The 14,001-nt window shown below is 38.7% G+C and overlaps 1 protein-coding gene across 15 annotated transcripts in view; it reads right to left on the bottom strand.

Moving 5' to 3' along the window:
- L3MBTL4 (L3MBTL histone methyl-lysine binding protein 4) overlaps positions 1-14,001 on the bottom strand; it is a 492,268-nt gene that overhangs the window by 195,478 nt on the left and 282,789 nt on the right. For all 15 annotated transcript variants that reach the window (XM_072828786.1, XM_072828800.1, XM_072828792.1 and 12 more), the window contains one exon: positions 636-750. In XM_072828786.1, the coding sequence (XP_072684887.1) occupies positions 636-750 (115 nt within the window). The remainder of the gene's footprint in view (positions 1-635; positions 751-14,001) is intronic.

Raw genomic sequence — 14,001 nt, 5'->3', positions numbered from 1 at the left:
TCTTTTTTTTCAACTAAGATTTTTTTTAGTTGCTGAAAATTAAAACATTTCTTCTAAAACTTTCTGAAATTTAATCTATAAAACAAAATTAATTAATTTAAAAAATATTTTATTTATTTATTCATGAGAGGCAGAGAGAGAGGCAGAGACACAGGCAGAGGGAGAAGCATGCTCCATGCAGGGAGTCTGATGTGGGACTCGATCCCGGGACTCCAGGATCACGCCTGGGCCAAAGGCAGGCACTAAACTGCTGCGCCACCCAGGAATCCAAAACAAAATTAATTTAGATGGAATGTTTAAAAGAAAACAAAATGCACTTCAGCGAAAATCAACGGCCCAAATTAGATGGATTTAGACCAGGTTAAGTTTGCCAAACTAAAATGTAGAAAATAATGATTCTTCTAGATAACACTATCAAAACAATTCCTTAGTGATTATTATAACTTTTCTTTTATAAAAGTATGCCCTTTGAGGCTTAACTGTGAATAATTAGATTTCACCATAGCCGTAGCACTGGTTAATCAATTCACCTAATACTTAGTTCTAAAATACTTAAAATGACATGAAAAAACAGCATTAAGGTATAAATTCAGGTTAAGTATTTAAATATCAACAACGAAGAGTAAAATACTCACGATATGGTACTTCCAGTGGATGCCCTGTTACATCACACCATCCAATTGGGTGAATGTCAGGGCTATCCGCATCCATCCAATAGTCATATTTGTGGTCCCAGCCATCAAAATGAACCTGTTGAGTAATTAGTATTTAATAATTAGTATTTCACTATGCCTATACCAAAGTATTAGAAAACAAACCTTTGAAATTGAGATTGAAATTGTAATAATCATACATTACAGCTGAAACAATATTTAAAACGTGCCAACAAAGAGCCTTCTAATCTAAGCAACAAAGGCTGTTGTACCAATTTTTCCGAGAAATAAAAGAAGTTGGTAAATAAAAAAAATCTGTCAGAGACTGATTAGAATTTGAAGGGGTAACACCAATTCATTTTCCCAACTAAGTAATAGTTGGTGGGAAGGACACTTCCTCTCCTGATTAAGGACATCAGTGGAAGGACACCTCCTCTCTTGGTTGCCACTACAAAAATTATGTCAGTATTATCAACAAGAGTCACCAGTTTGACATCAATACAAGCCTTATGCTATTGGGAAATGCATGGATTTTAGAGAGTGTGAAAGGAAGCAATACATTTCAAAATCCTAACAACAAGGAGAGATGAAGCCACTAGAACAATGGAGGCAAAGGAGCAGACAAAATATGCTACTGAGGTAGACAGAATAAAAGCTATCTTCATAGCTGTGAAGGACAGTGTAAGCTTTCAGGAAATCTGAGTTAGAGATATGGCTCAGGTCCAACAATCCAGTGAATGGTTATCACTGTTTTGCCTGCTACCTACAAAACACACAGGCACATAACTCACATATATACATACAGGTCTAAGAATAATTAAAATAAAACCCTACTTCTGGAACAAAAGTCTCATACTTATTTCTGAAGCTTATCAAACTCTATGTTCTAGAAGTTTCATATGAGGATGAAAGAGTCAAATTACTTATGCAGGCAAAAAAATAAGGATAATAATATTTTATAACCCTCTTTCATATCATATATTTTCTATTAATTAAATGGGGAATTCCCTCTTTGAATGCAAAAAGACCTACAATTTTTTGAAAATCATAATTTGAATAAAAAGAGCAAGATTGCAAGCATCATAATAAACCAACTGAAGCAAAAGCCTGTCACGTAGGACATAGGACCAAAAAAATAGAAAAAGGTAAAATTGTGTGTAGTAAGTCCCATATAAAGTCCTACACTTCAAAAAAAAAAAAAGTCCTACACTTCTTCTCAAGATCCATCTTTCTAAACAAGTGGTTCTCCCAGACCCTCAGTATAAGCATCACCTGGACACATGTTAGAGATGCAGATTTTTGGGTCCTAACTCAACCCACTGAACCAGACACTCTAAAAGACAGGGCCTAACAATCTGTGTAAACAAGTCCTCTAGATGCATCTAATATATGCCAAAGTTTGAGAACGAATAATCTAAAGATAACTTTCAAAAGCATGTTTCTACCAGATGTAGGCTTCAGGCTAAGACAGAGTAGTAACCATAAAGCTGGATAAAACTTATGAAGTGACTGTTTTTAGACATTGGACAACAGGTACATACCACAGATATGTAATCGCTAAGAACACCCAGATGAGTCCTCAATGTCAGCTTGTGGACAATTTCCTGATAGCACCACAGGGAGGAAAACCTGAATGCAGCAGTCTCACTGTACTGAGGAGACACACATTGCAGCTTAGCACTGATGAAGCCAATGGAAATTGAAGGACAAACACTAGAGAAAACAGGGCTACAGGGAAGAGGACTCCACAAATCTAGTTTTTTTTTTTTCTTTTCTTTTCTTTTTTTTTTTGGCAAGGCGTTGGTCAAGGGATGGACTATAAACATGCAAGATGAGACAGAGGGAAGTGAAGCAGAGAGCACCTGATACTGAGCTGGAAGTAAAATGAAAACAGCAGAAGAAGTCACACATACTGGGAGAAGGGAGAGACCAGAGTGCAGACCATGAGAATTTGATTGAGACACCAAAAAGGCCATACTTCTGGAATAAGTATACTCTAGTATGTCCTAGAGTATTTCAGACCAACCCTAAAAAAAGGCTAAAATCAAACCTCCAAAATTTAAGAACAGCCATCAGTATTAACTGTCTGACAGAACAAACTCTTCCCTTTTGAAAGGAAGACAAGTACACCCAAATCTGAACACTGCACCATTCATAATGTCCAACATAAAATAAAAATGTATTTGACAAGCAAATAAGCAGGTGATGGTGTGCCTTACTCACTTTCTTTAAAAAGAGACCCTGAGAAGCTCCAGATGTTGTAATTAGTAGGTAAGAACTTAAAGTGGCTATTAAAATATATTTAAGGACATAAAGGAAAAAATAGTCTTGATGAGGGAACAGATAGGGAATCTTAGCAGGGAAAAGGAAACTGTAAGAGATAAACATGGATATTCTAGAACTGAAAAGCAAAATATCTGAGGTAAAAAGTTTCTGAATAGGCTTAAAAGCAGATTAGACATGGCAGAAAGATAGGTAAGTGAACATGAAAGCAGGTTCATAGAAATTACTAATCTAAAGCCCACACAATAAAAAAATTTCAAAAATATATTTTTTAAAGATTTTATTTATTTATTCATAGAGATGCAGAGAGAGAGAGAGAGAGAGAGAGAGAGAGAGAGGCAGAGACACAGGCAGAGGGAGAAGCAGGCTCCATGCAGAGAGCCTGACGTGGGACTCGATCCAGGGTCTCCAGGATCACGCCCTGGGCTGCAGGCAGCGCTAAACCGCTGCGCCACCGGGGCTGCCCAAAAATTTCAAAAATTAACAGAGCCTCAGGTACTTGTAAAATAGATCAATTGGTCTAATGTACATGTATTTGGAATCCAGAAGGAGAAGAAACACAATGGAGTGGGAATAATGGTCAAAGCAGAAAAAAGCTGAAGAAATAACATCAACAAAATCTCCTTATTTTGGTCCCAAAAAGCCAATTTACAAGCTTATGAAAAACAGCAAAACCAAGCAAAATAAATACAAAGGAAATCAAGGTGTCTGAGTGATTTAGTTGATTAAGTGGCCGACTTATGGTTTGCACTCAGGTCATGATCTTAGGATCCTGGAATCAAGCTCTGCATTGGGCTCTGCACTCAGTGGGGAGTCTGCTTGTGGATTCTCTCTCTCCTTCTCTCTCTCTCTCTCTCTCATAAACAAAGAAACAAACACAAGCCACTGAAAATGAAAGACAAAAGAAAAAATCTTGAAAGCAGCCTAAGAAGTACAACATATTACATACAGGGAACCATGACAGGGATGTTAGCCAACTTCTCATCAGAAACAGAAAAGGCCTTGGGCTCCCCACTCAATGGGGAGCCTGCTTCTCCTTCTTTCTTTGCCCCTCTCTCTTCTCTCTCTCTCTCTCTCTCATAAATAAAATCTTTAAAAGAAAAAAAAAAGAAACAGAAAAGGCAAGAAGACAATGAAATGACATCTTTAAAGTAGTGAGGGAAAACATATGTCAACCTGATATTTTATGTCTTATTAAAGACATTCTTCAAAAAGGAATATAATTTTCAGATAAACAAAAACTGAGAAAGTATTCACCTATAGATTTGCACTTGCAAGAAATATTATAGAAAGTATTTCAAGTGAAAGGTAAGTATTATCAGATGGAATGATAGCAATTTTGAAAAAAATGAGCAAAATTGAAAGTCTCACTCTATCTGATTTCTACAATTACTATAAAGCTACAGTTATGAAGCCAGTGTTGTTTTGGCTTAAGAAGAGGCAAATACATTATTGTAACAGAAAAGATTATATCAATTGACCAACATATATATATAGTCAACAGCTTTTCAGCAAATATGATAAAGCCATTCAATGGGAGGGGAAGAGCAGTATTTTCAGCAAATTATACTAGGTCAGCTGCATATCCACATGTAAAAAAAATCCAAACCAACTGATTTCTACCTCACCTCCCTCCCACACAAAAATTTATTTGAAATGAACCACAGACCTAAACGAAAGCTAAAAGAATCAAACTCAATGAAACCTTAAAGATACTGGGATATTGAAGGATTTCTTTTCCATAAAAGAATAAGTTGATAAATTCAATTTTTATAATAAAAAAAATCTGTTCTTCAAAATCATCATTAATAAAAAATATAACCAAGCCAAGGACATTTGTAATACATTTATTTGACAAAAGACTTGACAACCCAATAAATAATGGACAAAAGACTTGATAATGCTCTGTGGAAAAAAAGTTTCATGAATGGTCAATAGGTAAATAAAAGAAATTCTCAACTTCACTATTCATCAAAGAGATCAGAATGAAACATACTACACACCCACTTGTATGACTTAAATTTCTTAAGCATCAATTACTGGTGAGGCTGTGGAGCTCCCAGAACAATCATACAATGTCAACGGGGATGGAAAATTGTACAATTACTTTAGAAAATGTTTTCCTATTTTATTATAGATTTAAGATGTTCCTACTCCATGACTTCTGGCAATTCCACCCAAAAGATGAATATACAAAGAAGCGTAAATGAACATTCCTGGTAATTTCATTCAAAATGCCAAAATCTGGGGAAGATGGCAGAAGAGTAGGGTCCCCAAGGCACCTGTTCCCACGAAATTACCTAGATAACCTTCAAATCACCCTGAAAATTTACGAATTCGGCCTGAGATTTAAAGAGAGAGCAGCTGGAATGCTACAGTGAGAAGAGTTCGCGCTTCTATCAAGGTAGGAAGACGGGGAAAAAAGAAATAAAGAAAAAAAAGGACTCCAAGGGGGAGGGGCCCCACGAGGAGCCGGGCTGAGGCCGGGGCGAGTGTCCCCAGGACAGGAGAGCCCCGTCCCGGAGGAGCAGGAGCTGCACCGACCTTCCCGGGCGGAAAGGGGCTCCCAGGGGGTTGGAGCAGGACCCCAGGAGGGCGAGGATGCCCGCGGGCTCCCGGGGACACTAACAGCACCTGCGTCCGGGGAGAGCCCACGCCCCGCGGCCAGGGGGCTGCATGGCCGGGAGCGCGAATCCAGCAGCACAGGACCCGGGGCACAGGGCGCCGGGACACAGCCCAGGATCCGGCCTCCCCCGGGACAGGCAGAGGCCGGGAGGGCCCAGGACAGCAAGGACGCTCCTGCCCCAGCTGAGCAGATCAGCGGCCCCGCCCCGGAGCCTCCAGGCCCTGCAGACGGAGAGCTCCGTGGTGACTGCAGGGGCTGAATCCAGGGCTCCAGAGCTGCAGCAACCACTGTGGTTGTTCCTCCTGGGGCCTCAAGGGGTAAACAGCCCCCATTGAGCCCTGCACCAGGCAGGGGGCAGAGCAGCTCCCCCAAGTGCTAACACCTGAAAATCAGCACAACAGGCCCCTCCCCCAGAAGACCAACTAGACGGACAAGTTCCAGGGGAACTCAAGGGACTGAAAGTATACAGAATCAGAAGATACTCCCCCGTGGTTGTTTTTTTTTTTTTCTGTTTGCTTCCCCCACCCTTTTTTCCCTTTGATTCTTTTTCTTTCTCTTTCTCTTCTCTTTTCTTCCTTTTTTTCTTTTTTCTTTTTCTCTTTTCTTTCCTTCTTTCTCTCCTCTCTTTTTCTCCTTTTCCCAATACAACTTGTTTTTGGCCACTCTGCACTGAGCAAAATGACTAGAAGGAAAACCTCTCCTCAAAAGAAGGAATCAGAAACAGTCCTCTCTCCCACAGAGCTACAAAATTTGGATTACAATTCCATGTCAGAAAGCCAATTCAGAAGCACTATTATAAAGCTACTGGTGGCTCTAGAAAAAAGCATAAAGGACTCAAGAGATTTCATGACTGCAGAATTTAGATCTAATCAGGCAGAAATTAAAAATCAATTGAATGAGATGCAATCCAAACTAGAAGTCCTAACGACGAGGGTTAACGAGGTGGAAGAATGAGTGAGTGACATAGAAGACAAGTTGATGGCAAAGAGGGAAACTGAGGAAAAAAGAGACAAACAATTAAAAGACCATGAGGATAGATTAAGGGAAATAAACGACAGCCTGAGGAAGAAAAACCTACGTTTAATTGGGGTTCCTGAGGGCACCGAAAGGCCAGAATATGTATTTGAACAAATCACAGCTGAAAACTTTCCTAATCTGGGAAGGGAAACAAGCATTCAGATCCAGGAAATAGAGAGATCCCCCCCTAAAATAAATAAAAACCGTTCAGCACCTCAACATTTAATAGTTAAGCTTGCAAATTCCAAAGATAAAGAGAAGATCCTTAAAGCAGCAAGAGACAAGAAATCCCTGACTTTTATGGGGAGGAGTATTAGGGTGACAGCAGACCTCTCCACAGAGACCTGGCAGGCCAGAAAGGGCTGGCAGGATATATTCAGGGTCCTAAATGAGAACAACATGCAACCAAGAATACTTTATCCAGCAAGGCTCTCATTCAAAATGGAAGGAGAGATAAAGAGCTTCCAAGACAGGCAGGAACTGAAAGAATATGTGACCTCCAAACCAGCTCTGCAAGAAATTTTAAGGAGGACTCTTAAAACTCCCCTTTAAGAAGAAGTCCAGTGGAACATTCCACAAAAACAAGGACTGAATAGATATCATGATGACACTAAACTCATATCTGTCAATAGTAACTCTGAACGTGAACGGGCTTAATGACCCCATCAAAAGGCGCAGGGTTTCAGACTGGATAAAAAAGCAGGACCCATCTATTTGCTGTCTACAAGAGACTCATTTTAGACAGAAGGACACCTACAGCCTGAAAATAAAAGGTTGGAGACCCATTTACCATTCAAATGGTCCTCAAAAGAAAGCAGGGGTAGCCATCCTCATATCAGATAAACTAAAATTTACCCTGAAGACTCTAGTGAGAGATGGAGAGGGACACTATATCATGCTTAAAGGATCTATCCAACAAGAGGACTTAACAATCCTCAATGTATATGCCCCGAATGTGGGAGCTGCCAAATATATCAATCAATTAATAACCAAAGTTAAGACATAATTAGATAATAATACACTTATACTTGGTGACTTCAATCTAGCACTTTCTACACTCGATAGGTCTTCTAAAAACATCTCCAAAAAAACGAGAGCTTTAAATGATACACTGGACCAGTTGAATTTCACAGATATCTACAGAACTTTGCATCCAAACTCAACTGAATACACATTCTTCTCAAGTGCACATGGAACTTTCTCCAGAATAGACCACATACTGGGTCACAAATTGGGTCTGATCTGATAGCAAAAGATTGGGATCGTCCCCTGCATATTCTCAGACAATAATGCCTTGAAATTAGAACTAAATCACAACAAGAAGTTTGGAAGGACCTCAAACATGTGGAGGTTAAGGACCATCCTGCTAAAAGATGAAAGTCTCAACCAGGAAATTAAGGAAGAATTAAAAAGTTTCATGGAAACAAATGAGAATGAAGATACAACTGTTCAAAATCTTTGGGATGCAGCAAAAGCAGTCCTGATGGGGAAATACATCGCAATACAAGCATCCATTCAAAAACCGGAAAGAACTCAAATACAAACGCTAACCTTACACCTAATGGAGCTAGAGAAAAAACAGCAAATAGATCCTACACCCAGCAGAAGAAGAGAGTTAATAAAGATTCGAGGAGAACTCAACGAAATCGAGACCAGAAGAACTGTGGAACAGATCAACAAAACCAGGAGTTGGTTCTTTGAAAGAATTAATAAGAGAGATAAACCATTAGCCAGCCTTATTAAAAAGAAGAGAGAGAAGACTCAAATTAATAAAATCATGAATGAGAAAGGAGAGCTCACTACCAACACCAAGGAAATACAAACGATTTTAAAAACATATTATGAACAGCTATACGCCAATATATTAGGCAATCTAGAAGAAATGGACGCATTTCTGGAAAACCACAAACTACCAAAACTGGAACAGGAAGAAATAGAAAACCTGAACAGGCCAATAACCAGGGAGGAAATTGAAGCAGTCATCAAAAACCTCCCAAGACACAAAAGTCCAGGGCCGATGGCTTCCCAGGGGAATTCTATCAAACGTTTAAGAAGAAATCATACCAATTCTACTAAAGCTGTTTGGAAAGATAGAAAGAGATGGAGTACTTCCAAATTCGTTCTATGAGGCCAGCATCACCTTAATTCCAAAAGCAGACAAAGACCCCACCAAAAAGGAGAATTACAGACCAATATCCCTGATGAACATGGATGTAAAAATTCTCAACAAGATACTAGCCAATAGGATCCAAGAGTACATTAAGAAAATTATTCACCATGACCAAGTAGGATTTATTCCTGGGACACAAGGCTGGTTCAACACTCATAACACAATCAATGTGATTCATCAGGTCAGCAAGAGAAAAACCAAGAACCATATGATCCTCTCATTAGATGCAGAGAAAGCATTTGACAAAATACAGCATCCATTTCTGATCAAAACTCTTCAGAGTGTAGGGATAGAGGGAACATTCCTCAACATCTTAAAAGCCATCTATGAAAAGCCCACAGCAAATATGATTCTCAATGGGGAAGCACTGGGAGCCTTTCCCCTAAGATCAGGACAAGACAGGGATGTCCACTCTCACCACTGCTATTCAACATAGTACTAGAAGTCCTAGCCTCAGCTATCAGACAACAAAAAGACATTAAAGGCATTCAAATTGGCAAAGAAGAAGTCAAACTCTCCCTCTTCACTGATGACATGATACTCTACATAGAAAACCCAAAAGCCTCCACCCCAAGATTGCTAGAACTCATATAGCAATTTGTCAGCGTGGCAGGATACAAAATCAATGCCCAGAAGTTAGTGGCATTTCTATACACCTACATTGAGACTGAAGAAAGAGAAATTAAGGAGTCAATCCCATTTACAATTGCACCCAAAAGCATAAGATACTTAGGAATAAACCTAACCAAAGAGGTAAAGGATCTATACCCTCAAAACTATAGAACACTTCTGAAAGAAATTGAGGAACACACAAAGAGATGGAAAAATATTCCATGCTCATGGATTGGCAGAATTAATATTGTGAAAATGTCAATGTTACCCAGGGCAATTTACACGTTTAATGCAATCCCTATCAAAATACCATGGACTTTCTTCAGAGAGTTAGAACAAAGTATTTTAAGATCTGTGTGGAATCAGAAAAGACCCCTAATAGCCAGGGTAATTTTAAAAAAGAAAACCATAGCTGGGGGCATCACAATGCCAGATTCCAGGTTGTACTACAAGCTGTGGTCATCAAGACAGTGTGGTACTGGCACAAAAACAGACACATAGATCAATGGAACAGAATAGAGAATCCAGAAGTGGACCCTCAACTTTATGGTCACGTAATATTCGATAAAGGAGGAAAGACGTACCCATTGGAAGAAAGACAGTCTCTTCAATAAATGGTGCTGGCAAAATTGGACATCCACATGCAGAAGAATGAAACTAGACCACTCTCTTTCACCATACACAAAGATAAACTCGAAATGGATGAAAGATCTAAATGTGAGACAAGATTCCATCAAAATCCTAGAGGAGAACACAGGCAACACCCTTTTTGAATTTGGCCCAGCAACTTCTTGCAAGATAGACCCACGAAGACAAGAGAAACAAAAAGCAAAAATGAACTAAGGGACTTCACCAAGATAAGAAGCTTCTGCACAGGAAAAGAAACAGTCAACAAAACTAAAAGACAACCTATGGAATGGCAGAAGATATTTGCAAATGACGTATCATTAAGGGACTAGTATCCAAGATCAATAAAGAACTTATTAAACTCAACACCAAAGAAACAAACAATCCAATCATGAAATGGGCAAAAGACATGAAGAGAAATCTCACAGAGGAAGACATAGACATGGCCAACATGCACATGAGAAAATGCTCTGCATCATTTGCCATCAGGGAAATACAAATCAAAACCACAATGAGATACCACCTCACACCAGTGAGAATGGGGAACATTAACAAGGCAGGACACCACAAATGTTGGAGAGGATGCGGAGGAAAGGGAACCCTCTTAAACTGTTGGTGGGAATGTGAACTGGTGCAGCCACTCTGGAAAACTGTGTGGAGGTTCCTCAAAGAGTAAAAAATAGACCTGCCCTACAACCCAGCAATTGCACCGTTGGGGGTTTACCCCAAAGATGCAGATGCAATGAAACGCCGGGACACCTGCACCCCGATGTTTCTAGCAGCAATGTCCACAATAGCCAAACTGTGGAAGGAGCCTCGGTGTCCATCGAAAGATGAATGGATAAAGAACATGTGGTTTATGTAAACAATGGAATACTACTCAGCCATTAGAAACGACAAATACCCACCATGTGCTTCGACGTGGATGGAACTGGAGGGTATTATGCTGAGTGAAATGAGTCAATCGGAGAAGGACAAACTTTATATTTTCTCATTCATTTGGGGAATATAAATAATAGTGAAAGGGAATAGAAGGGAAGGGAGAAGAAGTGGGTAGGAAATATCAGAAAGGGAGACAGAACATAACGACTCCTGTATCTGGAAACGAACTAGGGGTGGTATAAGGGGAGGAGGGCGGGGGGTGGGGGTGAATGGGTGATGGGCACTGAGGGGGGCACTTGACAGGGTGGGCACTGGGTGTTATTCTGTATGTTGGCAAATAGAACAGCAATGAAAAATAAATTTAGTATTAAAAAATAAAATAAAATAAAACATTTTGAAGTATTAAAAAAAAAAAGCAAAAATCTGGATACAACCCAAATGCCCAACAACAGATCAGTATCTATTCACAAGCAAGCGTACTATGGGCATAAGATGAATAGTAGTCACCAACAAAAAGGAACAGACTGTTTATACATGCACAAACATGCATCAATTAAATAGACATCATATAATATACACTGCTCAAAACTCATCAAAATCCATATAAAATCTGTACTTTTTGTCATTTGTAAATTATAGCTCAATAAAGTTAATTTATTTAAAATATTTCTACATGCAGCTGCTATCAAAGGAAGCTATTTTGATCCTTTACTATATACATTATGATGTTTCAGCATTCTGGACATAGCCAAACTGCATAATACTGTCAGTACCAGATAACTAAATATTCAGCTGTGAAAGGCAAAATTGGCACTCCTTTCAAGAATGAAGCCTGGTGATCTGGATTTACCTACAGAAAGAAGTTTACACTAATGTGTATAATGGAGTGAAGGAGAAATAGAAAATTTTTTCAAACTTTAATATCTCATCCTTATTTCAATATCCTTTTCTTCTCAGTTTGCGGTGCAATTGTTTATGTTTCAAAAGCAAGGAAACCACCTCTAAGCACAAACAAGGCAGGCCAAATCTTGCTCCAAGGAGTCAGGTCTATTTCTGCTATTGTACCTTGACTTGAGAATACTACTGTGGAATTCAGGCCTAAAACTGAAAAGCTAAAATGAAATACCTTTAAGAATTTTTTGAAAGCAGATACAATGTTTTTATGTACTTTGCTCAATTTTTTCCCTTATGTTCGTTAAGAAATATTAAATTATCCTTTCTAATGCTGTATGTAATTACTTACAATGAAGCCATGGGAGTTAAAAAGAGCCCTTCCTAATCCAGTGATGCAATACTCCCCCACAAGGGCCATCTAAACTTGGAATATATAACCAAAAATCTGACCCATATACATCTTTATGAAAGATATTTTCATATCTGTGGATCTTCATATCTCTAGAGTTGAAAAATCCAATTTTGAAAATTCTAACCAGATGGTCAAGTTAATAAAGGAGATTGGCATTTTAAGAATATTCACAGAGTCCTTTCATAAAGGAAAGAATTATTTTGAAAATCAAATCATCTCCATTTCATGCATTTATGATTTTTATATATTTGTGTTTGTATAAAGCTGAGTAATATGTGAACACTTCTTGCTTAGGTTTTGATAAACTAGAAAACAAAGGTCAAATAATTTATTTATTCATGAAAGACAGAGAGAGAGGCAGAGACACAGGCAGAGGGAGAAGCAGGCTCCATGCAGGGAGTCCGATGTGGGACTACATCCCGGGACTCCAGGATCAAGCCCTGGGCAGAAGGCAGGGGCTAAACTGCTGAGCCACCCAGGGATCCCAAAGGTCAGATAATTAAATCAAACTATCTCAAGTTGGTAAAGGTCAAATAATTGAATCAGTCTCAAAGATTGGTAAGATAACTTGGACATTTAAAAATTAGACCAGCATATTAAAAAACAAGGATGCATGCCTTAATGTAAATCCAAAGCTGTCAATCATCTGGACTGGCACAGTCTTTCTTGCTTTTGCCTTATCACTACTCTCCCTTGGCCCTTGAGCCTTGCCACTATGCCTCAGTTGTCTTTGATGCTGCTATGACTATTAGCACCATGGCTTACACACTGTCAGACCTCAAAAAGCCATCAGTGGAATGAGATGCATGGCAGTAATCATCACTCCTCACTGTTCCTCAGGGTAGCTGGAAAATAAACAGTTTTTTTTTTTTAATCTAGGAACACTGAAGCTAAATTTAATGCTCAATCACAACAACTTTATTAGCCTAAGTGATATTATTATGCTTGTTTGCTTCTGCTATATGGTTTTTAAATTTGTAATTTCCACTTTAATGGGCTTATTGGATATGTGTATTTTATTGTCAGAGGCCTGAAATCTATTTTAAAGGCTTATAGTGAACAAATTATAAGCATGTAGATGATGTTAATTTATTCAGAAAGAGGCTCCACTGTACCTGAACTCTTCTAGCTTTAGCTGAATACATTTGCAATTAACTAGATTTAAACTTACATTTCACTCTGAAAGAAAAACTTATTTTTCATATATTATACCTGATATCTATTACTCATAACCATTAGTGCTAATAAGACTACAGTAAATCTCACTTCTTGTGATGCAGACCTCTGTTGTTGGACGGTATGGAGATTGCAGAAATAGTACTGAGGGCAGACATATATTTCAGTGACACGCATGCTCACATCACACCTTCACAAAATACCATCATCTTCTAAGGCAAGAGTGCTGGGTATGGCAGGCAACTCACTTTGATTGTATATTTCCATACTACAGACACAGCTATAAAATATATACATTATCACTTAATGTCTACAATATGATGTTTTCATAGATCCTGGAAAGGAACCTTTGAAGAGGTTTGTTGAGATTGTACCAATGGCAAATGGCAATACCAGACTATAGCTGAGAACAGTTTATTGAGAGAACCATACAAGAATATATAAATTGTGAGGCTACCTGGGACTACGATGCCTAAGAATCTATCATAGCAGAGTTAAAGTACATTTTTAAAAGATAAAAAGGAATTTTCATAATGAAAATGAAATAATCTGGAATAATCCAGGGCTGCAGGCCAGGACCACATTAAACATTAATTCCACAATGAGCCAATCTGCTCATGGGTCTATCCAGGCAAGAACAGAGCAGGAG

This window comes from Canis lupus, chromosome 6 (genome assembly GCF_048164855.1).
Source record: "Canis lupus baileyi chromosome 6, mCanLup2.hap1, whole genome shotgun sequence".
Classification (NCBI taxonomy): domain Eukaryota; kingdom Metazoa; phylum Chordata; class Mammalia; order Carnivora; family Canidae; genus Canis; species Canis lupus.
This window is presented reverse-complemented; position numbering and strand designations above follow the sequence as displayed.